At 41.8% G+C, this 23301-nt stretch overlaps 1 protein-coding gene and 1 long non-coding RNA gene across 10 annotated transcripts in view; one reads left to right on the top strand and one right to left on the bottom strand.

Moving 5' to 3' along the window:
* Window positions 1-23301, top strand: part of LOC310681474 — a 360526-nt gene that overhangs the window by 298479 nt on the left and 38746 nt on the right. The gene's annotated exons all lie outside the window — the stretch shown is intronic.
* Window positions 1-23301, bottom strand: part of TTLL5 (tubulin tyrosine ligase like 5) — a 110352-nt gene that overhangs the window by 57290 nt on the left and 29761 nt on the right. For all 9 annotated transcript variants that reach the window (XR_014512871.1, XM_083447696.1, XM_083447690.1 and 6 more), the window contains exons 13-23: window positions 15049-15130; window positions 14826-14887; window positions 13407-13495; window positions 12501-12542; window positions 10703-10816; window positions 10181-10272; window positions 9767-9829; window positions 9174-9209; window positions 6240-6296; window positions 1884-2035; window positions 1312-1627 (exon numbers count right to left, since the gene is read on the bottom strand). Coding sequence is in view for 8 of the 9 variants with exons in the window: in XM_083447696.1 (XP_083303822.1) it covers window positions 1312-1627; window positions 1884-2035; window positions 6240-6296; window positions 9174-9209; window positions 9767-9829; window positions 10181-10272; window positions 10703-10816; window positions 12501-12542; window positions 13407-13495; window positions 14826-14887; window positions 15049-15130 (1105 nt within the window). In the remaining variant the exon portion in view is untranslated. The remainder of the gene's footprint in view (window positions 1-1311; window positions 1628-1883; window positions 2036-6239; window positions 6297-9173; window positions 9210-9766; window positions 9830-10180; window positions 10273-10702; window positions 10817-12500; window positions 12543-13406; window positions 13496-14825; window positions 14888-15048; window positions 15131-23301) is intronic.

Raw genomic sequence — 23301 nt, 5'->3', positions numbered from 1 at the left:
AGATAAACACCTTTGTTTTTCGACAAAGAACCCTTCAGTACACAGGGCAAAGGACCATTTTACAATCTTGGCCAGCAACTGGAGGCCCCAAATTCCCACCACATCTGGTTGCCAACCTGGACATGAAAAAGCAGCATCTATGGCAACAGAATTTGCTGCTGGCAGTCCATTTTAGAAAATGAAGTTAAAACTCTAGCTCATTTTTCAAAATAGACATCCAGAAGAACACATCTGGGTATCAGAGTTCCTCATTCTCTCACTGGAATACCACAGGAGGCTATAGTAGGACAGAAAGTGGGGTTGACAACTTCCCACATGAACATTAGGATAAGTTTGAAACAATTTATCGTCATCATGGTTCTAGGATGTTCCGAAGCTATGATTTTGCTTCTCATGAGTAGTTTAATTAGTCCACTAAAACAGGAAAACTCCCTCAAAAGTGCTATGCAAAGGAGACTTCCCATGTTTCCCAGACTAAATAAGAAAAACTAACTCAAGCCTCAAACAGGGAAGCTTTCTCTCAAAAACAAACCTCAGGGGTGGGAGGTGGGGAGAAACAACATTTGGTGGTGTGAAACTTATACTAAGATTTTGCTGCCTATCCATTTCTCTCTAAACCCCAAGAGGGACTGTGCAAGTTATTCAAGGTGAGCATGTAGGACAATTTATTGTCTTAATACAACTCTACATCATAAAGCAGAAAGACATATCACCCAAGGACCTGTTTGTTCTAACCCTTCAACTGTTCTTCCTTTTTGATCCCCTGTACCACATACCATACATTTGTTTTATCATGCTTCAAAAAGTAACTCACCTAACTCCTACAGTGGGTTAGCTAATAGATAGCAAAGGAAAAAGTAGAACTAACAAGCAAATTATGTATTGTGTCACCAGTATGGATTTCTCTACCCCTAGCTAAACACTGGCAATGGAAGTTCTCTATTGAACCATTAGAACACCCTACCTCATTCTCACTGCTTCTTATCAACACTGTCTTCACTTTTGCCCACCAGCAGGCAAACAGAATAAGCCAACCGGACAAGTATACAAACTATTTTAGTATTCTGTATAGCATCTGGTACACTTGGGGCACTAAATGAATGCAGGGCATTAACAGTAGCATCCATCCATTGGCCTAGGGAAGATTAAGAGGCCAAAGCATACGTTTTATGAAGCAATTCCTCTACAACCTAAAAAACAGGGGTGTAGTACAAAAACATGCCTTTTCACAAGCGGACAAGGACTCTGGTTTACATGCTTGCCTCATATTTGCCACAATGATAGTCAAATAAATCTCATTAAAACTCCTACCTTAGATTACTGTTCTCCTGTAAAACCTGTAGCAAATTAAATGGAAGCTCGGCATCTTTTGGCATTGGTTCCGTTTTGGCTTGAAGCAGCAGAGCTTCACGGACAGGTTTCTGTTCAGACTCCTTTGACAACTTTTCCTTTTTGGGATGCTCCACCTGTTCTGGCAACTCTGGCTTAAATTTCACCTGCATGTTCCTAAGAGAGCCAGCTGTTTCCTCCCGAGGTATCTCCAGTTCTTCATCTTCCTCCACTATCTCCTCCTCTTCTTCACATTCCATTTCTGACTTGAGGACAAAGTCAGTTGACTGCGAAGTCCCTGTCAAAAACAGATGTCCAGTTCTCAACATTTTAGGATAAATAAAGGAAGGCAGAAAAACATTAGGTTCTCACATGCACCATGTGTACTCATAGAATACATGCTAGCACCAACACAGGAAATATCTGATGTACACAATCTTTTTTCTTTTAGCCCAGATATGGTCAAGATCTACACAGGGCAAGAGAAGCTAACCACCATTTAAACCCAGACACCAATGTTATAATATGGGGAAATAGGCAGGACTCGCATGTACCTGACAGTTTTGCATTTCCTGGTTTCAGTTTGCCAAAACGCCGCCTTCGTTTCCGTACCTCTAGTGACAGGAGCTTCCGCTCATACAGAGCAGCATGAAGCTGAGCATTACAATCCATAATGTCCAGACCCAGTTCTCCAGCAAGATTCAAACTGCAAAAGACAAGAAGGAGGAGATTCCTCAATGCCTTTCCTCCCACCCATATCCAGATAAAACCTATATGCTGGTCTCTGTAGTGAATCTATACTGTTCCTACACCACCAGACAAACAGGACTGAGTTAGTACAAGTACAGTGTTACACTTCTGAGAATTATCCAGTCACAAGGAGTACAGAAGAATCAGAGTTACCTACCTGTAACTGATACTCTTTGAATACACACACAGTCACCCTAGCGGGAGCAAAGGTTTTTATTCCATTCTTCAAAGCAGTGGGGATGTATGGGGATGTATGTGTGCATGTGTATTTACTGGGGCTCAGAGAACCATGTGTAACAAGCCATGATGAGCATTAGGCTTCTATATTAACTATACACACAGGATAGTAGCTGGAGGGCCGGGGTGGGAGGTGGGGGGAGGAAACTGGCTGAACAAGGAAGCAGTTTATTTGTTCATACATCTTCATGGGCCCAACTGGAAAGATACTGGTCTCTTTATGATTATGCAGCATTAAGTTCCTTGGATTTGTGCACATGAAAGCTAATACCAGGGAGGCCTATCCAACTACTCCCAGGACATCCCTTGCCCAAATACATCTTACAGTGGCACCTTGGGTCACATACGCTTCAGGTTACAGACGCTTCAGGTTACAGACTCCGCCAACCTAGAAATAGTACCTTGGGTTAAGAACATTGCTTGAGGGTGAGAACAGAAATTGGGCAGCAGCGGCGCGGCAGCAGCGGGAGGCCCCATTAGCTAAAGTGGTGCTTCAGGTTAAGAACAGTTTCAGGTTAAGAATGGACCTCCAGAACGAATTAAGTTCTTAACCTGAGGTACCACTGTATTTGTATCCTACTCTACTCCTGAACAGTCTTGTAGCCTCACAGCTCTGTGAAGTATGTTATGCTTAAAAAGAAAAAAACTTGTTTAGGACTACCTATGAGCTTCAGTGCACAGCTGAACAAGGATCTAAAACAAGGATCTGAAGAAACATCTTTATCACTCTCACCATTATAGTACCGCACCAGCTATAAGATATATGCCACATCACTCAGCCTCTGTGTTGAACATTGAAATCCTAATCAAATCAGGGCACCATTAGGCCATGGCAGAAGCCATCAGTTCTTGGACTCATTGTTTTTAAGATTTGTTTTCCTATATTGAAGGGCTGTCTTAGAAGAAGTTTAAAAAGATTTCCACCAAAAATCCCTGAGCATTTTCCTTTCCTCTTAAAAGCAAACTATTTTCCACTAAGAATCTGTATGCTTAGAAAATATGTCCAATAGTATGCCAGGAAAGGCAATAAAACTTTAGGAGGGGCATTCCCTGCAATTCCAGATGCCAAGAACACTCCAACAGAGATAGTCACCAGCCAGCACAGCACAGGTATATTTTGCTACTGGTGAATGCAAAGGAGTAATTCATTCCATGCACCCCCTTGTGGGAATTGAGACTCAATTGTCATCAGGCAAAACAATTCTAGAAATGCTGAAATGCCCTTTTTAAATGCAGGCAAGGATAACGAGGACACTGGATTCTGAAATCTGAGAACTGCCGCTTAGATTCATATAGTGGCTACAATGAAGTTCTTCACTACTGGATGCCTGAGAATTACAAGTGGGGAGAGAGTTCATGCACTTGTGGGCTTCATGAAAGCATCTAGCTGGCCACAGTGAGAACAGAATACTAGACTTTCTGCTTGGCCTGATCCAGCAGGGATCTTATTCTCTTAAGGTTTCCTCAACAGGCTGCACTGTGCTAACTCAATGGATTCAACGCCATACAATGTTGTAGTAATCACTCTGAATCTGGAAAAGCAATACAATGCATTTTAAAGATCCCAGGTTTGGTAGTTCTGTGAGCCAGCCCTGTGTGAAGGAAACTAGCTGGATTTTTAAAGTTTTGTCAGTTATTCATCTTTTCAGTCTAAAACTTCATTAGAATTAGCCTGTGACATTTCCTTTGTGAATTAAAACCTCCCAAATCTTCTCCCCACTTCTTCATCCTGCTGAATAAGTAAGGTTAAATGCATGTGACCTATGAATGGTAAAAGGAATATCTGATATTCTGGCAAACTATGCTTTGTGGAGTTGTGAAAATTTATTTAATTAGTTTATATGCTGGTTTTCAGAGAGAATCACTCACGAGTGGCCCACAAAATTAAAAATATAAAACAATATATTAACACAAGCTAAGGAACAGTAGAAAATTATAGGAGCAGGGGAAAGAACAAAGACAGATTAACACAGTATAAATGATGCTTAATTTCCATTTCCTGTAAGGGAATGCTCAAAATGACATCATCACTGACTAGCCAGTGCAAGCCTTGCTACTTGTGACCAACATGTACAAAGTTAATTTGTCATCACTCTCCGTGAGAGACTGGATTTTGCTGTGAAAAGGCAGGGTCAGAAGCTTTTTAAAAAGTGGTTTTCTGTGCCTCTGATATATTTGGAGCCTAGAACGTGTAGTGATTTCCTGCTCTTCCATGCCATGCTGTTCTGAAGAACCATATGTCTAACCTCAAGCAGTAGGCATTGGTTAAATAAAGGAAGCTACATAAAATAGCATTTTCTACAATCAAGTAGGCGCCTGGCAAAAAATCCAGAAATTGGTACTACTGTGATTTTGTTTGAAGAGGGGACTGGAGGACATTCGGTTAACCGGATGACTCTTCCTACTAGAGAATATAGGCAGTGCCCTTTGAACAATACTACCCTGTGCTGTGCTGAGGTAAACCAGGTGCAGCATTTGATTGGCAGAGCCGCCGCCACTCAGCCTCTTCCTCCCATTGCCATTGCCGGGAGTCTTGGTTTCACAGCGAGTTCTGGCTTCGTGGTGCAGGCCAAATCCACAACTCAGACGGGCCTGATCCAGCCCAGGGGCCTTAGATCTGGACCCCTGCTCCAGATCATAATGACTGAGCTAAGGAGACCCCTCAACCCCTAACACAAGCAAAGTCCATAAACCACGCTCCACACAAAAAATTATGTCACACATACACAGATACAAGACAGTGTATTTTAACACAGAACAAGAATACCTCACACAGTGAAAAGGAATTCCTAGATAACTGAGATGACCTCAACAGGAATGTCTATTCCACCCCTAAACCTGGAAGGCAACAAGCAGAACCAGGGTGGGTCAAATGAAAAAGTGGACTGGAGGGCATTCGGTTAACAGAACAACCCATCTGGCTTCCATAAAAGAGGAACATCTGGCAGGGGTGGACAATATTCTGGCAGATTGGCTAAAACAGTTCTCTGTAATCAGGCCTTTGGCTGATTAAATATTCTATTGCCATTGTTTGTGGGAGGGGAATTTTTGTGTTTGTTTGTTTTCTCTGTATTTGGTGTTCTCATTTTAATGTTGTGAACCGTCCTGTGATCTTCAGATGAAGGATGGTATGCAAATTCAATAAATAATAAATAATTTTAAAAGTACAGTACTTAGAAGACCTCTGGATCAGACACTATAGGCTAGGTGTGTAAGAAATATTAACTATTATCCCCATGTTTTTGGTATTTTGTTTTGAATTAATTCCATTTACTTTAAAGCAATGTAAACTTTGATCTCCTTAAATGCACACAAATTTACTTTTTAATTATAATTCTGTAACTGAAGACTCCCTGGGTCTTACTGGAACAGCCTGTAAGGTTATATGAACCAAGAGCAGAAATACTGGCTAAACTCGGCAACTGTGAGGGTGGAACTCTTCAGCAGAAATATGTCTGCATTCAGAAGCTGAAGGGAAACAGAGTTCACAGGGGGTTGAGAATTCCCCAAAGTGGCCTTTGAGGAGGGCAGGGACTTACAAGAATCATAGTTTGGGGGAAAATATACAGAAAAATCCTAGCCTAGTGAACTCAGTGCTTCTCCATATATGGAATAATGTGGAAGATGCTGATAAAAATATTTCATAAGGTTTCTCCTAGATTTGCCAATATTCTCTGCTGTCTGCAATGCTGGAATTATGAAAAGAAAATAGGAAGTTATGATACTTGTATCTTTTTGAGATCTTGCTGAGATCTGTGAATTTTCTGAAGCAGAGACTGTACTTGAGGCTGAGTAGAGGGGACAAGAGCTTGCAGCTAGCCCCAGTTTATAAAGCTTTGAACTACTGCTTAGTTGGGATCAAAGGGTATGTGAAGCCATATGTAAATCCAAAGGAGGGGGGGAAGAGTGAGTAGTTTTATTACCTGGACTCGGTCCTGAGACATCTGGCGGCGAGATGACCACGTTGCAAGTCAAGGCCTCTAAAGAGTAAAAGAGCAAGAATTGTGTGATTTTAAAGACTGCACCTTTGAACTCTGTCTTGTGCCTGTTGAGGATATATCTTGTTAACTAGGAGGAGTTAAAGTGCAAGAAACCTAAGGTTCCTGTAATTTTCTGCCTGGAAAAAACTGATTTTGGAAACTGGCATCTTGTGCCTGAAGAACCGACTGCAGAAGAGAAGGAGATGCTTTTTCAGGGATGAATTTTGAAATGAATGGAAATGCACCCCTCTCTCAGCTTCACTGTATGTGTGAAGACTCTTTAATATTAATGATTTACTTTCCTATGGTGCAGAATACAAAGAACATTATAGGGAATTTCCTTTTAACTCCTACTTAGTTTTGAATTATTCTGCTTGCTAAATATTTATTTGTTCTCTTTTAATCAGAGAGCCAGAGTAGACAACCTACAGAACAAGTGCTTGCTCACTGAACTACACATTACAATGTAAAATGCAAGATTTATTTATTTAATTAAAATTATATACTGCCTGATTATAGAAAAGACTTCAAAGCAGTCTACAAAAAAGATAAAACAATAAAACAATAAAATTATCACTAAAAAAATTACAACCACAATTTGAAACATACAGCCTACTGAAAATGTGAAACAAACAACAGACTTAAACCAAAATAAGTCTCACAGGTATTAGATTATTTTGTCCAGAAATCAAGATCTGTGACAATCGAATTGCAATTTATGAACTGTTTGTCTGCAGCAGAAATGTCATGTGCTGTGGACCAGGAAAAATGGAGCACCACCTGTAGGCTACTGAATAAGATTCTGAACATTGCGGAAGTAGCCAGTTATTGCTTAAAACTGTGCTAATGCCTCTGTGTTCTGACCTTACTGTAAGTCATGTTCTTTCTCCACAGGCAAACAGCCAGCTGCACTAAGAAATTCATACTTCTCTAACCTTCTGTTATCTGATCAACTGGTGAAAATGCAACATAAGTACTGTAATGAGTCAATGGGCACAACTAGCTGATAGGAAAGCCACTCTGCCCAGTGTCCAGGGATAACAGAATCATAGAAATGTAGAGTTGGAAGGGACCCTGAGGATTATCTTGTCCAACCCCCTGAAATGCAGGAATATGCAGCTGTCCCACACGGGAATCAAACCTGCAACCTTGGCATTATCAGCACCATGCTCTGACCAACTGAGCTATCCATGATCTATTGGTATGTTAATTAATGGTCTCAAAGAACTGTTGTTGCTTAATCTGTAAATATAAATACATCTACAATAATTCTTTATAAGGACCACCAACAGGTAGTACACAACAAAACTATAACTATTTCTTTCTTCCTAAAAGATTTATTAATTTTCATGACAAATCTATGTACATTACACTAACTTGAGGTTTCTGCCCATCAACTGATAGGGAGTGACTCCAAGCTCTGCTTTCTGCAGGGACTGGCCACACTATTTTAAAATTTCTATTTTAATTTCAATTTTCTGGAAAACACTACTTAGAATAAAATCATAATCTCTGATATGCAATCCAAAACTTGTCCTGCTACCCGCAGCACTATACACATCCTTCTCTTTCAGTTTCAGATTTTGCTTACTGAAAAAGCAAAACTGGAAAAGTCAATAGAGTTCTCAGGGCCACAGAAAGAACTTCCCTCTGGGTCTAGAATGCACAGGGGCAATTTCCTGCTTGTCCATGTTTTGCTGTTCTGAGGTAGGCTATGTTGATCTCCCTTTTTAGAGATTGGTTAAAGAAACAACTATTTTCTACAACCAAGTAACTGGGAAAACTCCTGGTCAGAGACCACCTAGGCCAGGTAAGAAGCTTGTGTTATTTGATGAATCATTGTATTTTAATATTCTGCTGGAAGCTACCCAGAGTGGCTGGGGAAACCCAGCAAGATGGACAGGGTATAAATAATAAATTATTATTATTATTATTATTATGCTTTTGACATTTTGTTTTGAATTCTCCTCTGACCTTTTTATATACAGTGGTACCTTGGGTTAAGTAGTTAATTCGTTCCAGAGGTCCGTTCTTAACCTGAAACTGTTCTTAACCTGAAGCACCACTTTAGCTAATGGGGCCGCCTGCCGTGCCGCCAGAGCACGATTTCTATTCTCATACTGAAGCAAAGTTCTTAACCTGAAGCACTATTTCTGGGTTAGCGGAGTTTGTAACCTGAAGCATATGTAACCTGAAGCGTATGTAACCCGAGGTACCACTGTATTGGAAAACACACACACACACACACACACACACACACACACACAAATGGATGTTCTCTGGCCAACACACAGTTTAAAGTAATAATTGAAAATCACAAAAATCCAGCAACACAATACTCCTCCAGTTTTCACCATTAAAAACAGGTAGTTGAGAGTTTAACTATGCAACCATAAAAACAATAATATTGGACCTTAGCAAAACAATAATAGCAAGTAACTAATTCAGCTTTCACAGCCATTTCATAACAGCAGAGCAACAAGCAATCCCACAATACTTAAACCGAAACAAATGACACAGACCACCAAAGAGGGAACCCCCTAACACAGAAACATTTTTAAGACTATTTCCCATGCAAGGAATATTTGGCCAGGGTATGAGGATCACAGAAATGGGAAGCAGAGGGTTACCACTTCCCTCCACAACTACAGCCCCCACTGCAAAAAAACCCCCCAATTCCTCTGTAAAAGGTCTCCTGCTAGATGTCTCAGCGCATAGGGAACATTTCTCACTACCCCCAAACACAGCAATTAGCCTTGAAAACAACCTTCTATTGTTTGACAAAAAGAGTCCCATCTAAAGTCTAAGGTGACTGCATGGTCAAAAATACAAAACCAACCTTTTTCCTTTAATAACTTGCCTATACAAGCTGCTTACCGAGTTCGTTTAGAAATTAGGCATCTTCTTGACCCTCTGCAGAACAGTGAAAAAAGAATATTGTGATTACATTACAATCATACTACATCAACATAAAGCAGATACATTAAAAGCCCAAGGCAGGATTCGCCTAATGAATCCCATCAGCAAAAGTCCTGCAGAAAGGCTTCCATAACAAGGCTTTTCACCTTCTCTCCTCACTCCCCAAATCAGCTTGGTTGGCCAACTGGTATCTGGTTGGCCACTGTGAGAACCGGATGCTGGACTAGGTGGTCCATTGGTCTGATCTAGAAGGCTCTTCTCATGAACCTCCAGAAGGAGCTAGCTACCCATTGAGGAAGGCTTTCATCTGAACAGCCAAGGCAATTGTTATGTTCTTGAGAACTGCCTTCTTTATAAGCCTGTGAATTACTCTGTTTCTGTTACTGTTTGCTCCAGCTAGTGAGCTAAGAGCCAAAATGCATTCTACGAGCAACTGCCCAATGGACCCAGTACTTTGTCTACAAGCAACCTGCTCTTCATGTTCACTTTCATTTCTCTTTCCTCCTATGGGTCTCCTTCTGTACTGCAGACTCCTAGAACCACTTTCCTACCTGTCGCTGAAAAGGCGAGAGGCCAGCATATAGTTCATTGTCGTCTTGTGCTCCATATAGGATCTGAAAAAACAAGAGGAAGGGAGTCAGTTTAAATTCAGATTAGGAGTATTTAAAAATGGAAGACTCAGTGAGGAAAAAGTGAAAGCTTCTCATGAAAAGTGAGGGGGAAATAGCTTCATCTGTCAGGAATGGAGGAAAAGGTAAGACTAATAAGGAAGCTGGTAAGAATTAGATAGCACAAAAGGCGACAGCGTTTGATATGCAAAAAGACCCTGAAAGTGAAATTTAAAGCATAATGAATGGTCTTTGAGAGTGTACTAAGGTGGGAATAAATTAGCATTTGCATCTTCTACCTCCTAATGTCTTCTATCATTCCAGGATGAAAGAATCAAAATTAGAACTTTTGCTCACCCATAAGTGTCCCAAGTTAATGGCGTAGGGAATATACGAATGAATCCCCCTCTTCGCTCATATTCCTCCTTCACTCGACGCAAGACTTTTATCTGGAATCAGAACAAGCAATGAAAGGCATTAGTACTTTTTAGTTGTTTAGGTTTGAATTGGTTTTGTCGTCTTGATGTAACTTGACCTGGCATCACTTTTCATGAAAGGTGAGTAATAAATCTTTCAAATAAATAAAAACAAATAATGGAAAGGGTGAACCTTGGGATGGAATGCATTGAGATACACATAATCCCTGTGAATCATTTAGTTATGGGGTCAATAGTAACAGTTCCACTTTTAAAAGACAAGCCATTTTATTCTTTGTCCCTTAATTTCCCTATCTATGCTGCCAAGATGCCAGTCTCAGTCTGCTGACACAAGGCAGAGGCATCTGGTAGCCAAATGCACCCATTCATGGTGACTAATTGTTCCCTTCTTCTGCACATGTACCATGTCCAGTGAGCGAATACAGTACATGACAACCCTTACCTCCTCCATGGAGAGCCCCAGCATGGAGCCAAAATGCCTTCCTACTGTTTTCTCCTTTGCTGAGGGCGTAAGGTTTTTCATCTCAGCATCACTGGCAGACAGCGGCCGAGAACGCTGTAGAATCACAATGAGAAACCGGATTTTAGCATTTCCCCTCCTTCTAATCTTATTCCAATTATTTTTAACGGGGTTTCAAATACCAAAGTCATTTGCCCAGCAAGAGACATCACTCTCCAGGCATCAGAACCAGGAGTCAAGAGGCAGAAGAATCCAAGGGCACCAATGCCAGGATTCACACTCTCTGCCTCCAACTATAGCAAGTCCACACCCCATTCAATACCAAAGCCAAACTTCACATTCCCAGTGTTTGACCACAGAACCACACCCCAAAATAGCAGGAGCCAGCATTCACAGCTTCTGTCTCTATGGGCAAAACATGACACATATTCCTGGCTCTGGTACCCGGGGGGTAACATTTCCAGCTCTCAATTGCTGGATAACCCATGTCTTGTAGTAGTAAACTGCTTAGGAGGTGAAGCTACAGTAAGGAAAATAAATGCAGCTCATCTGTATTTACGCTAGTTCCAAGTGTTAAAATGACCACAGCTAAAGATCTTTACTAAGCCAGAAGATTGCATATCCTGCATTCAGCTCTATCTAACGTCACAAGGCTGTATGAGTTAGTAATGGGCAAGTACAAATTGCAAACAAAGGGGTGGGGGAGCAGAAGCTGAAATCCAGGCAAGACATTTTTGACCTAGCAGCACTGTCAAGGCGGAAAACAAAAGGTATTTAAAGACCTTGAGATAATAAGTGCCGAAAGAGTTTTTTTAAACCTTGAGATCAAAGTAGCTGAAGCTAAAACCAAGTTCAGCTGCACCACAGATTAAAGGCCCAGCTTGATCCATCTCCATAAAGATATGAATATTAGCAATATGCCCAATTATTACATATGGGATATATCCCTCTTAACACAGAAAAGCAGAGTTTTAAAATTTGCCTCAGAAGAGACATATACAAACCTAGACAAAAGAAGACCTATTATCAGTAAGTAACTCAGGCTTATGAATGAACACAGAAGAGGTTTGCTGGATCAGCCCAAAACTTCATCTAGTTCAGCAATCTTTCCCATTACGTACTTAAAAATAATAATAAACTGTAATTCTTCCAGCCAGTTATAGTATGGATCTTCTGCTATTTTTAAGGCATAATCAAGGGAAAGTATAATTTCTTCTCTTGAACAAGATGTGTCTATTACCTCCTCTTTGACTCTAGGATGCTTTGTATGAAAATAACACCAAACAGTTGTGTGTGCTTGCCTCTGCCATCATTAAGTCAGTTATGAGCACCCAGTTTCCAAGGTTTCTTCTTATCTTAGTACAACCTTTCTTGTCTTTCTTCTCTCTTACATTGGTATTTCTCCATGTTTCAAAAATATGCATACTAATAATCTAAATTTTGAATTTGTTGCAGTAACATGCATATTTTGCAGAGCTTGCATAATCTTGCTTAATGTGTGTGCTTTATTCTGAAACAAAGTTGGGATTCACGACACAAATGGCTGCAATTTTAGGTAAAGTAAGTGCGGGAGAGAGGCAGGCAGGCACATTAAGGGTTATCACCTGCTTGCAGCTCCTGCCATTCCATATGCCTTGTTCATTTCTCTCCCCTGAACCTCTTTACCATTCCTTTATAGTGTCTTAAAAGTCACTGCAGACAAAATAAATATATTACTTTAAATTTTGAAATAGACAAATGGAAGTTTGTAAATGAAGAAACATAACAGCCCAATACCTACCAATTTGGCATTTGTTGATCGGGACTGTGCAGAAACAGGGCGCTACAAGAGAAAGACAAAGAATAATGATTTGATGTTCCCCTTTGAATCCTGGAAGCAACTCTGCTCATGTAGCATGTCATAAATGCATAGATTTCACACCAACAGACATGACCAGATTTCCTATGCCTCTCCCTCCTCAATCTGCTCCAGAGAGTCTCTCAAGTATATGGAGCAGATTTTGAGGGTGTGAGCTAAAGTGAGGAGGAAAGGAAAGGGAAGACACATTTGCATGAGTGGAAGAACATCATGCAAGCAGGATATTACAACTATCACCCATCTAGCGTACATTTTTAATCTGCGTAAAATGTCAACTGCTTTTGCTTCATCCTCATCATTACATTTTTACCTCTTAAATATGTACTCAAGACGTTTAGGATTATACATGCAGCACACAATAGTGCTGAATGTGAAATGTTTAAAACCAACTTCCTCTTCTGCTTGAAAAGACTAAAGCAAAAGCACATGTAAATGAAACAATGCCAGACTGATGACCAGTTCACCCTTTTCTTCTCATTTCCCTGTGTTGACTATAAGTTCATTGGAACAAAGACCTGTCCTCTTGTACTCCAAAGCACCATGCACACTGATGGCACTATATAATCACCATAACCATAATCAAAATAGCAAAGGATTGGGTGCGGGGAATGGTTAGCATCTAGAGGTCAATTTCACTTCCAGCAGTATAGAAGCCATACACAGCGATGAAGTACTAAGATACAAAATAATCAAAGAAATCACAAAGTTGTCAGATAAGAATGAATAAATGAAATGGCAATCATCCTTGCTTAAACCCGTCTTCATAATCTGTTAATAGCAGAAGAGAAGGTTTTTATCTTTCAGCTACGTTCTCAAATTTCTCCTTACTTGAGGTTTCTGATAAGGATGTCTCCTTCCCTCAGGGGTAAAATATGATGTTCGGCTGAACCGCTGACCTGGATCCTGACAAACAAAGCCTGAGAGAGGAAGCAAAATAGGCCACAGAAAACTTAATTTATGGGCTAGTTTAGTAACTCTGTATCAATAGCCAACAGCAGCTTAACTCCTCCAATGAAAGAACTGCAAAAAGGGGGCATTTGAAGGTGCACTGTGACACACCCATCAGCTGATGGAATAGGTGCAAATGCCCCCCCCCACCCTGCAAATCCATGAAGATTTGAAGGAGAAACACTGGGGGGGGGGGCATTTGAAAGCCTTGAGTAAAGTGCAACCTTACCACTCACTCATCAGCTAATGAATGGCAGGGAGTGCTCCTCCAACCAGCACACCCACCGCTGCTGCTTCTCCTTCAAGCCACCGTGGTTTGAAAGAGAAATTCAGGACAGAAAGGGTATCTAAAAGTCTTTTGTAAAAATCCCTGCATGAGGAACCCCCCATTTGCTTTGAAGTCCCAACAAAGAATCACATTATGTCACTATGCCGTCAGGTGGCTAACAGGTGGGCAGGGCTAACAGGTCCACTTGGGCCCTCCAGGGATGGGGGAGATAAAGATATAGCCTTCCAGTCAGAAAAAAAGTTCTCCATCCATGCTCTAAACAAGATCTAAATGCACCACTTGGAAACACCGAAATGCAACCAAATTCAAAACACAGATCAGCTGATGATGGGGGTTTATCTCCTCTCTCTGCTCATCAAATGATTTATCGGATGACAGGAAAGGAGGAGAGTTGCGTCTGCACTGTGTCAACTTTTTTTCCCACTGTCAAAATTGGTGGGCTCTTGGGAGGCGAGAAAAATTTGCCTGTAGGCTGGGCGAGGCCCATAAACTGAGGGCTAGCTACCCCAGTACAATGCTTTGTAAACATGTGAAGGCCCAAGGAAGAAAGAAAAACAAAAAATGGGTTCCCTTTTTTACTTCCTCCACCACCCCTTCACATCTCTATATCTTTTCTGTTACCTACTTGTTTTAATAGGAACCATGCCAACAAAGGTAGTAATTATTCTAGAGTTACCCAATGATCCTCAGGCTATCAAAGCATCATACAGATGTCAGCCACTCAACAGCATCCCCCCACAAAGAAGAATTTTTTACCCACACCCTGTTCACCACTATTCATTACTCTTTCATACCACACAGCTAAGGACACCTACACTTCTCTCAGATTATATACTTTCCAGCTACAGCATTCCTGCCCTTCACAAAAAAAGTTTGAATACCTCTGCTATTCTACAGCATACCATTCTTATGTTATATATACACACCCACCATACAAACATGGCATACCCACATATAACCCGCTATCACCATCCTAAGCCAACAAAACACTGGACTGAAACTCAACTCACCTACAAGTGTGAACATGTCTGAAATCATACTAGCTTTAATCTTCAGGTCCAAAGGAGCATCACTATCCAACAAGAAACAGAAAAGGCAAGCAGTTAATGGTATCTCCAGTTAGAGCCTTTCCTCTAAAACATAGTATATAAAGTAGTTATTCAGTTGTAGCCATCAAGAATATTCAACAGATGGTAGTCATTTCAAATTCCATCATTATCAATAACTCCTTACCAGGCCAGGGAAGGGGATAGGTTCACTTCCAGTAGCCAAGGCTTGAGAGAAGAATCAATGAGGACATCAAAGCCATAAAGCTCTGAAACAAAGCACACGCAAAGTATTTTGTGGTGGCGCAACTGTATTTTCAAGGAATCAAACCAACATCAAAACAAGGGACTGTGGATAAATATAGAGTATTTTACCACATGTGAAATGTGGTGATGCTTGCTCATTTCTTTAAAAGTGTAATACAGATTACCATAGCCAGTTTTGAATATTCTGTGGCCACAATTGCTCCACCTTTAAGATACTGACTCTTGCTTTGGAATGAAGATGTACTGGTGCTGTATTTTGTCACTGCTTCCTGGTTCTTTGTTTCTAGAAATATACAAGTCCAGTCCCACAACAGAGGCATCTGCATGCTTTTGTCCAGTTCAGGAAAAGCCCTAATGAAATAGAAAGCTTCAAAAAGGGAATGAAGAATAATGGCAGCAGAATAAAGGGGGTGGAAACAAGGCATGTCTTCCATCAGAATCTAGTTTTTCTAAGTATTTGCAAAATTAAGCGATCCAGACATCATTACAGCTTACACCAATAAGTATGAGTTAGAAACAGGGAAAAGAGGGAAAAGAGAGAGTCAAGAGAAGAAAATAAAGTTTACCCATGCTCTTCTTACAACCAGTATCCCCCCCCCCCCATTTTTGAGGCCTGCCACTGGTCATACCTTGTACCTTTAACTTTAGAAAGGTTTTTACCTTAAACAGAGAGAGTGAGGGAGAGAGTGTGAGAGAGGGCCTATGAAGGGGGTAGTGGACCAGAGGGAACAATCCACCCCAAGATACAAATTTTCCTGACAGATGCTCCTGCCACTTCAGTCAGTGGTCCTGTCAAGGTCCTAAGCTCTGCTTAGAATGAAGGGGTGATGGAAATCAGACTGAACTAATTTCTCCCCCATGCCTAGTTATACTGCTTTTTAGCTTGTGCAACTGAAAAGCAAAACAAGACACATAGATAAGCTACTTGGAGGTTTGAGGCCTAATGTGTGCTCCCTGGCTGTTAAGGTTGGCGAGGACGAGGCTGGGCACATGGATTTCAGAGGTGCTGAAAACCTCTCCAAAGAAGGGTAGGGTGCCCACATGTCTAAAGGAGGTGGTTGTGAAGCCATTACTAAATAAGTCAAAGTTAAGATTCTCTGGCTTGGAAAACTACCGCTCAGTCTTGAATTTTCCATTTTGAGACAAGGGGTATTTGGTGCATGCATGCATGCATGCATGCACACACGCGCACACACACACACACACACACCTGCCGCAGCCCTCGCACTGGCTTCTCAAAGCCAGGTAAGCAAGGTGCTGGGCTCTGGGAATGAGGTGTGAGGGCTCTGACAGAGTCCTCGAGTCCTCCCACCTCCTTCCCAAAGCTTAGTTAGTGCTTTCCCAGCTTTGGGAAGGATGTGGGAGGGCTCTAGGACTCTGCCAGAGCCTGCCGCCTCCTTCCCAAAACCCCATGCCTCACTCAGCTGGCTTTGGGAAGACAGCTGGGGCATCAAATTTTGGCCTGCTCTTCTCCCTCCCTGCAGGAAGGCTTTCATTGAATACCCTTAGTTCTCACATCAATGCAGGGGCAGGAAAAGGGTATATGCATGCATATGCACACACATGTGCAAGACAGATACGGCTACAGTGGTACCTCGGGTTACATACGCTTCAGGTTACATATGCTTCAGGTTACAGACACCGCTAACCTAGAAATAGTGCTTCAGGTTAAGAACTTTGCTTCAGGATGAGAACATAAATCAAGCTCCAGCGGCACAGCAGCAGCAGGAAGCACCATTAGCTAAAGTGGTCTTCAGGTTAAGAACAGTTTCAGGTTAAGAACGGACCTCCAGAACGAATTAAGTACTTAACCCGAGGTACCACTGTACAGGAATTTCTTACACTGAACTGTGGGGTGAAAAGAAGGATGATGGGGTAGGGGGTGGATGGATACAACTGGACAGAGCCAAAATGGACAGGATCGAGGGAGAAGCTTCTGCAAGCAATCAGTTCTGACCTATATGTTACTAGAGGAGAAAAGAGAGGAAAGCTGAAATGGACCCTGGAAGAGTGGGGGGGGGGGGAGAGAGAGAGACTGCTATGCAATCCTGCAAGACTGCAAATGCTACTGCTTTTGGCTCTGGCCCCGCCTACCACCAGTGTGCAGCCCCCCAACAAATTACCCCCCAGAAATGCAGCCCTCAATAGAACAAAGCCCTAGAATGTGAATACCAGAGCCTACTTTGTATCCCTTTGTATTCCTCCTAGTATTACGCTTTCCTTTCAACCGATGCAGAACGCTAGAAATATTTTTCTTTTCTCGTAATAAAGCCCCAGCTCCCATTATGGTTTCTTTATGTTCTCTTTCTGCCCAGTCACATACACAAGCTGAACACAACACACTTGAGCTGTCATTTATACCTTGAGGAACACAGCCTTTCTGGCACATGTATTAATACTTGTATTGATGTTCCCATGGGAAAAAAGCACACAAAGGAGGTCTTTATACTCTACAAACAGATGTTTGTATTACCCAATTCTTTTTTTCTGTGCACTGGAGTAAGAGGTCTTCAAATGCTCTGAGTTTTGAGTGCTCCCTTCCATGGCTGTTACAAAACTCCAAATACTCAGGTTCTTTTCCCAAATTCAGTTTATTACTGGGAAGTGCTCCTTTTATTTGTCACAGCATGCAACAGATTGTTCACAATTCTCAGCAAGAGACTCGCTCTCTGGTAAAAAGCAATTTCATAGTAACTGCAAAAAGTTGTAAGCAGTAGTTGCACCCTTGTCCTGTAGACCCAGAGATAACTCATGTTTTAATATGTAATACAGCTATTTCCCTTTTTGCTAGAAGTCAGGCGTTCCTAAACTCAGTTTTTTCTCCATATGCTTCATTATTCATTTCTTCATCACACTATTTCCTCCCCCCCCCCCACCGGTTTTCTCCCCTTCTCAAGTTTTCATGTTTCATTTTTCTCTTTCTACACACACACACACACACACACACACACACACACACACACACACCACCTTTATTAGGCATTATAACTGCTCCTTTGTATTTGAAAGGCAAACCCAACACAGTGTCCTTCAGATGTTGCTGAACTCCAACTCCCATCAGTCCTAGTCAGCATGGTCAGTAATCAAGGATTATGGGAACTGGAGTCCAAAAGGACCTAGAGGACACAACACTGTCCTATCTCAGTATACATTGTTCTTCTGGCATCATATCCAAATAGTAAACTCTTTGGATCACAAGTTACAGCTTTGTATTTTTGAACTCGCACCACTATTCCCTAACATAAGGCCTATAGCAGGCCCAATTTTTATAGAAAGATGCATCACATTCAGATGGCAATCATAAAATGTTTGCTACCATTCTGGAGAACATCCCAGCTAATGCGAAGTACAGACAGCAGTCGTGGAGTTCCAAGAAAAGGGATAGTTATGCACTGTTCAAGAAACCCAGGCACCTTCTCTACAGCTGCTTGACACAGCCAGGCTTCACAGTGTCGCTTTCCCTTTGTAAAGGGATTAAAGAAAGCAGATTGATTAAAGGAGGGCAATGCTCTGGGATATCTCCTCTCATCCTGCAACATCAGCCCTGACAGCTCATATTGCACCACTGACGTTAAAGGGGGAAATGGAAGCAAACTGAAGATCATGTTTCCTCAGATGTTTTCCTAACATTCCACTTGTACCAGCATCTACCAACAACAAATGGCTATTTCACATTCACAGCCTTTCTCCGTGGTTTGATATGAGTTCAGAAGGCAACGTCTTTTTCCCTGAGATCCTTCTTGTTAGAGGAGCTCGCAAATTGACCTCCAAGATCCTTATGAGAAATATTTTGGGAGATATTCTTCCCCTTAGCAAGAAATAATCCTGGTTGCCTCTAGAGGTACCATGTGCAATAAGGAGAGTGAGGGAAATCAGTACTAATACTTGTCCTTATACAAATACTGAAACCCAAATTTCAAAGATTCTACCTTTATTTCTCTGTAACCTCTAAATCATGAGAATAGTGCATATCCTAAACTGGTGCCTGGATGCAGTCATGGGCTGGATGAGGGCCAGTGAAGTGCAACTGAATCCTGACAAGACTTGAGACCCTCTAGATGGGTGTTTCCCAGATGCAGGAATTGGGTTGCGTACCAGCTATGGATAGAATAGAATTTCCTCTGAAACAGCAGGCGTATAGTTTTGGGCTGCTCCTAGGTACATTGTTGGTTGGTGCCCCAACTATAAAGTCAAGAGTCGCCAATCCCCCCCCCCCAAAAAAAAATATTTGTGAGTTATTTAAAATCACATTATTAGAAGCACAGCTGGAATATATACCACAGACCAGGAAAAGTACTATCAGGCCAGTAGGTTGCCAGCGTGCTTCACAAGTAGAGTTAAGAAGCTGTTAAGAGATAAAAATGACACTCTTGTCCAAACAGGAGCTAAAGGGAACACAAACTTTGGCTACAGAAGTGCAAAAAGGCAATAACGGATGATAAAAAAGAATCAGGGGAGCACGCTGCTAAAAATAAATAAACCAAAGAAAATAATTTAAATACATTGAGCAGCATGAGACAGGCTAGTGAGGCAGTTGGACCTTTAGATTACAGGAGTCAAGGGTATGCTAAAGATCCCTCTGCAGAGACTGCAGAAAAGCTAAACGAATTTGTTGTATCTGTCTTCACAGTGGTAGAACATTGGGTCATCCAATGAGGCTGAATGTTGGAAGATACGGGACAGACAAAAGAAAGAACATCTTCACATATCACATAATTAATCTATGGAGTTCACTCTCACAAGAGGCGGTGATGCGTCACCAACTTGGACAGCTTTAGAAGAGGATTAGACACATTCATAAAGGAAAAGGCTATCATTGGCTACTAGCCATGACAGCTATGTTCCTCTTTCACTGTTGGAGACAGTATGCTCCTAAACCAGTTGCTGGAAACCACTGGAGAGGAGACTGCTCTTACTTTCAGGTCCTACTTGTTTGCTTCCCACAGACATCTGGTTGGCCACTGTGAGAACAGGATGCTGGACTAGAGAGGACACTGGTCCAATTCAGCAGGCTTTCTTGTGTTCTCGTACATGTTGGGCTACAACTCCCATCACCCTGGATACACTGGCTAGGGTTGATAGGAATTACCATCCAAAACATCTGGAGGGCACCAGGTTGGGGAAGGCTACCTTACCCTGTGAGAGGCATTCAAAGTCTTGAAAGCACTTTTGGTCTTTTCAGGGCTCAGAGCAACATCTACTCCAACTCTAGTGTGGCAAAAAGTAAAGGTAAAGGTAAAGGTACCCCTGCCCGTACGGGCCAGTCTTGCCAGACTCTAGGGTTGTGCGCTCATCTCACTCAAAGAGGCCGGGGGCCAGCACTGTCCGAAGACACTTCCGGGTCACGTGGCCAGCGTGACATCGCTGCTCTGGCGAGCCAGAGCCGCACACGGAAACGCCGTTTACCTTCCCGCTGGTAAGCGGTCCCTATTTATCTACTTGCACCCGGGGGTGCTTTCGAACTGCTAGGTTGGCAGGCGCTGGGACCGAACGACGGGAGCGCACCCCGCCACGGGGATTCGAACCGCTGACCATGCGATCGGCAAGTCCTAGGCGCTGTGGTTTTACCCACAGTGCCACCCGCGTCCCAAAAAAGGACCACACAATAAAAGCTCTCTCTACACACACACCGTTTTGCCTGACATAGAATAAATTAAACATTGAGTTTCTCTGCAGATTAAGGGGCCAAGGCTTTAAATGGTTGCTCCCAATACTTTCTTTATGATGGTTTTCAGGGGAAGAACATTGCAGTCATTTGTTCCATTCGCCACTTCAGCTTAAAAGAACATACATCATTCAATGAATAATTTCAGCAGTACGATCATGACACAACTTCATACTCTAATCTTTTACTGAACCACATGTGTTCTCTAATTTCCAAGACTGGAAAATGACAGCTTAGTTTAAGTAAGTACCATGGGGATATGATTGTATGTCTGTATTAAAACACCTTTAATGAATAAATAAATCAAATACCTTTCCTTGCTCTCCCCTTCTCCCCAGTTATTATAGTCATATATTGAGCTCACTCTGCTTAACTAATAAATCTACTGTATGCAAAGGTTGTTGCATTTTTCTTGAACAACTACTAACCCCAAAGCCTCTGCATGTTCTTTTATCGCTTTGACAAAAACAAATGGGTTACAATTCAGCAATGTAAAACAATTTCTCAGTGTTTATGGTCTCATTCGAGCTTTAAAAGACTTCTGGTGTTCAGTCCCCCGTTTGTTTGTTTCCTACTCAATAGCTAACATTCTCTGGGTAGTTTATAGTGCTACATTACCTATATCAGTGATTATGAGAGTGAGATACGGGACTGTGATAGGATTATACTTGCGCCAGATCTATGCTGTGGGTGCAGCAGTGGCGAATGAGTCAGAAAATGAACTTAGTGCCTTCTCACCATCTCTTCCCTTTTCCCCCTAGGGAAAAATTTCAGTGCTTCAAAGCAGGACTCAATATATGCCATAATGGGGCTTTTCGATGCCCACCCAGAAGCAGACTCCAGAAGTCAAAACAATGAAACCTTTAATAGGCCTGGACCGGAATATACCAGTCTCCTGCCGCCTCCTCCTGCTGAATCACTTCTGTAATGGTCTGCTTGGAGTGCTGAAAGCTCCCACTCTCCCTTGTTTAACTCATAGATGCCTCTGTAACCCTCCAGAATTTGTACAAATGGGAATAAGCTAGTTCTGCCAAGCCAAAAAAAAAAAAAAAAAAATGCTTTTTGATCATCTCCCAAGACTATATTTACCACATTAAGGGGCATGATCCTATATGAAGTTGGTTTATCCCAACTCCAACTTGCAGTTGCCCTTTTTTCCTCAAAATGCAGAACCTCTTTCCACTCAATGCAGATGCTAAACACAGCTTTCACATCAGAATACAACGCAGTGGCATTTTCCAGACTACCTGCCAAATTAATGCCTGGTCAGGATGTATACATAATACCTGCAATCTCCAGGGAGGCTACAGCCAGACCACCTAGGGCTGCAATTTAAGTTGTATCTCCCAATGTCAAGCTGGTTAGCATTTACAAGGGGAAATGACCCTCACTGAAGATAAAAATACATTATACTAACTGAGGTTACTTTGGCTTTCCTCCCCCTGTTCAAAGCTTAACTATGTATGATGAGAGACCACTGTGTGCCTCAAGATTCAAGGATTAATAGCTGTAGAGTCCAAGGCATCTGGGAGGCAAATCAAGCAAATATTACTAGCCAAATAAGAATATTTTGCCCCCATGTTTTCCCCTTAAGATTTGAGCAGAAATCTCCTACTTTGGTTAATTTAGGGCCCTAAATTCATATGCAACCACTTCTAGGTGCTTGAAAATAAAACAGAAGATTCCAAAGCAACTCTGTACAAGCTCCAAATCAGAAAATGTGCATATTGCAAGGTCTGGTAGATGCAGAATGAGATAAGAGAGGAAGAATCCTGGGTAGCATAATTCACAAAAGAGTGGAAAGGAGCTAGAGAGGACAGGACAGGACTGGCATTGCAGATAACCAGCAAATAATTATTCAACTACAGTCAAACCTCGGTTGCTGAACGTAATCCATTCCAGAAGTCCATTCAACTTCCGAAACGTTCAACGACCGAGGATCAAAGGGCAGTCGGCAAAGTCAATGGAGGAAAAGGGGAGGGGGGGATTCCCGGAAGCCATTTGGCTTCTGAAAAACGTTCAAAAACCGGAGCATTTACTTCTGGGTTTTTGTTGTTCGGGAGCCGAAACGTTCCAAAACAGATCGGTTCAGGGAACCAAGGTTTGACTGATCCCAGGAAAAAGTAAAAATGGAAAAGCTGGAATCACCAAACGGTAACTAGGAATCCTATAGTTTTGGTTCTCTTTATTCCACAACTACAGCGCACATGTGTAATTTGCCACTGGATGCAGTAATCAACATTGTGATAAAACATGTGAACTGCAATTAAAACAATACGTTTCTGCCCATCTGTAAAAAGAATTTATGCAAGCAATGCCTGCTGCAATCTCCGGGGGGGAAAGTTTGACTTTTTCCCCTGGTGGTCATAGAATTTGTAGGCAGGTCCTGCATAGAACTCTCCACCCGGCCCCATGACTTGTAGAAGCAAAAATGAACTATGCAAACTAAGGATTTATGCACATTGTTTAATATGCATTGGTTTATGCAGTTTGCACATTTAAAATATT

Source organism: Podarcis tiliguerta (genome assembly GCF_965153285.1).
Source record: "Podarcis tiliguerta genome assembly, chromosome: 1".
Lineage (NCBI taxonomy): Eukaryota > Metazoa > Chordata > Lepidosauria > Squamata > Lacertidae > Podarcis > Podarcis tiliguerta.
Note: the sequence above shows the minus strand (reverse complement) of the source record. Positions and strands in the feature narration are given on the sequence as shown.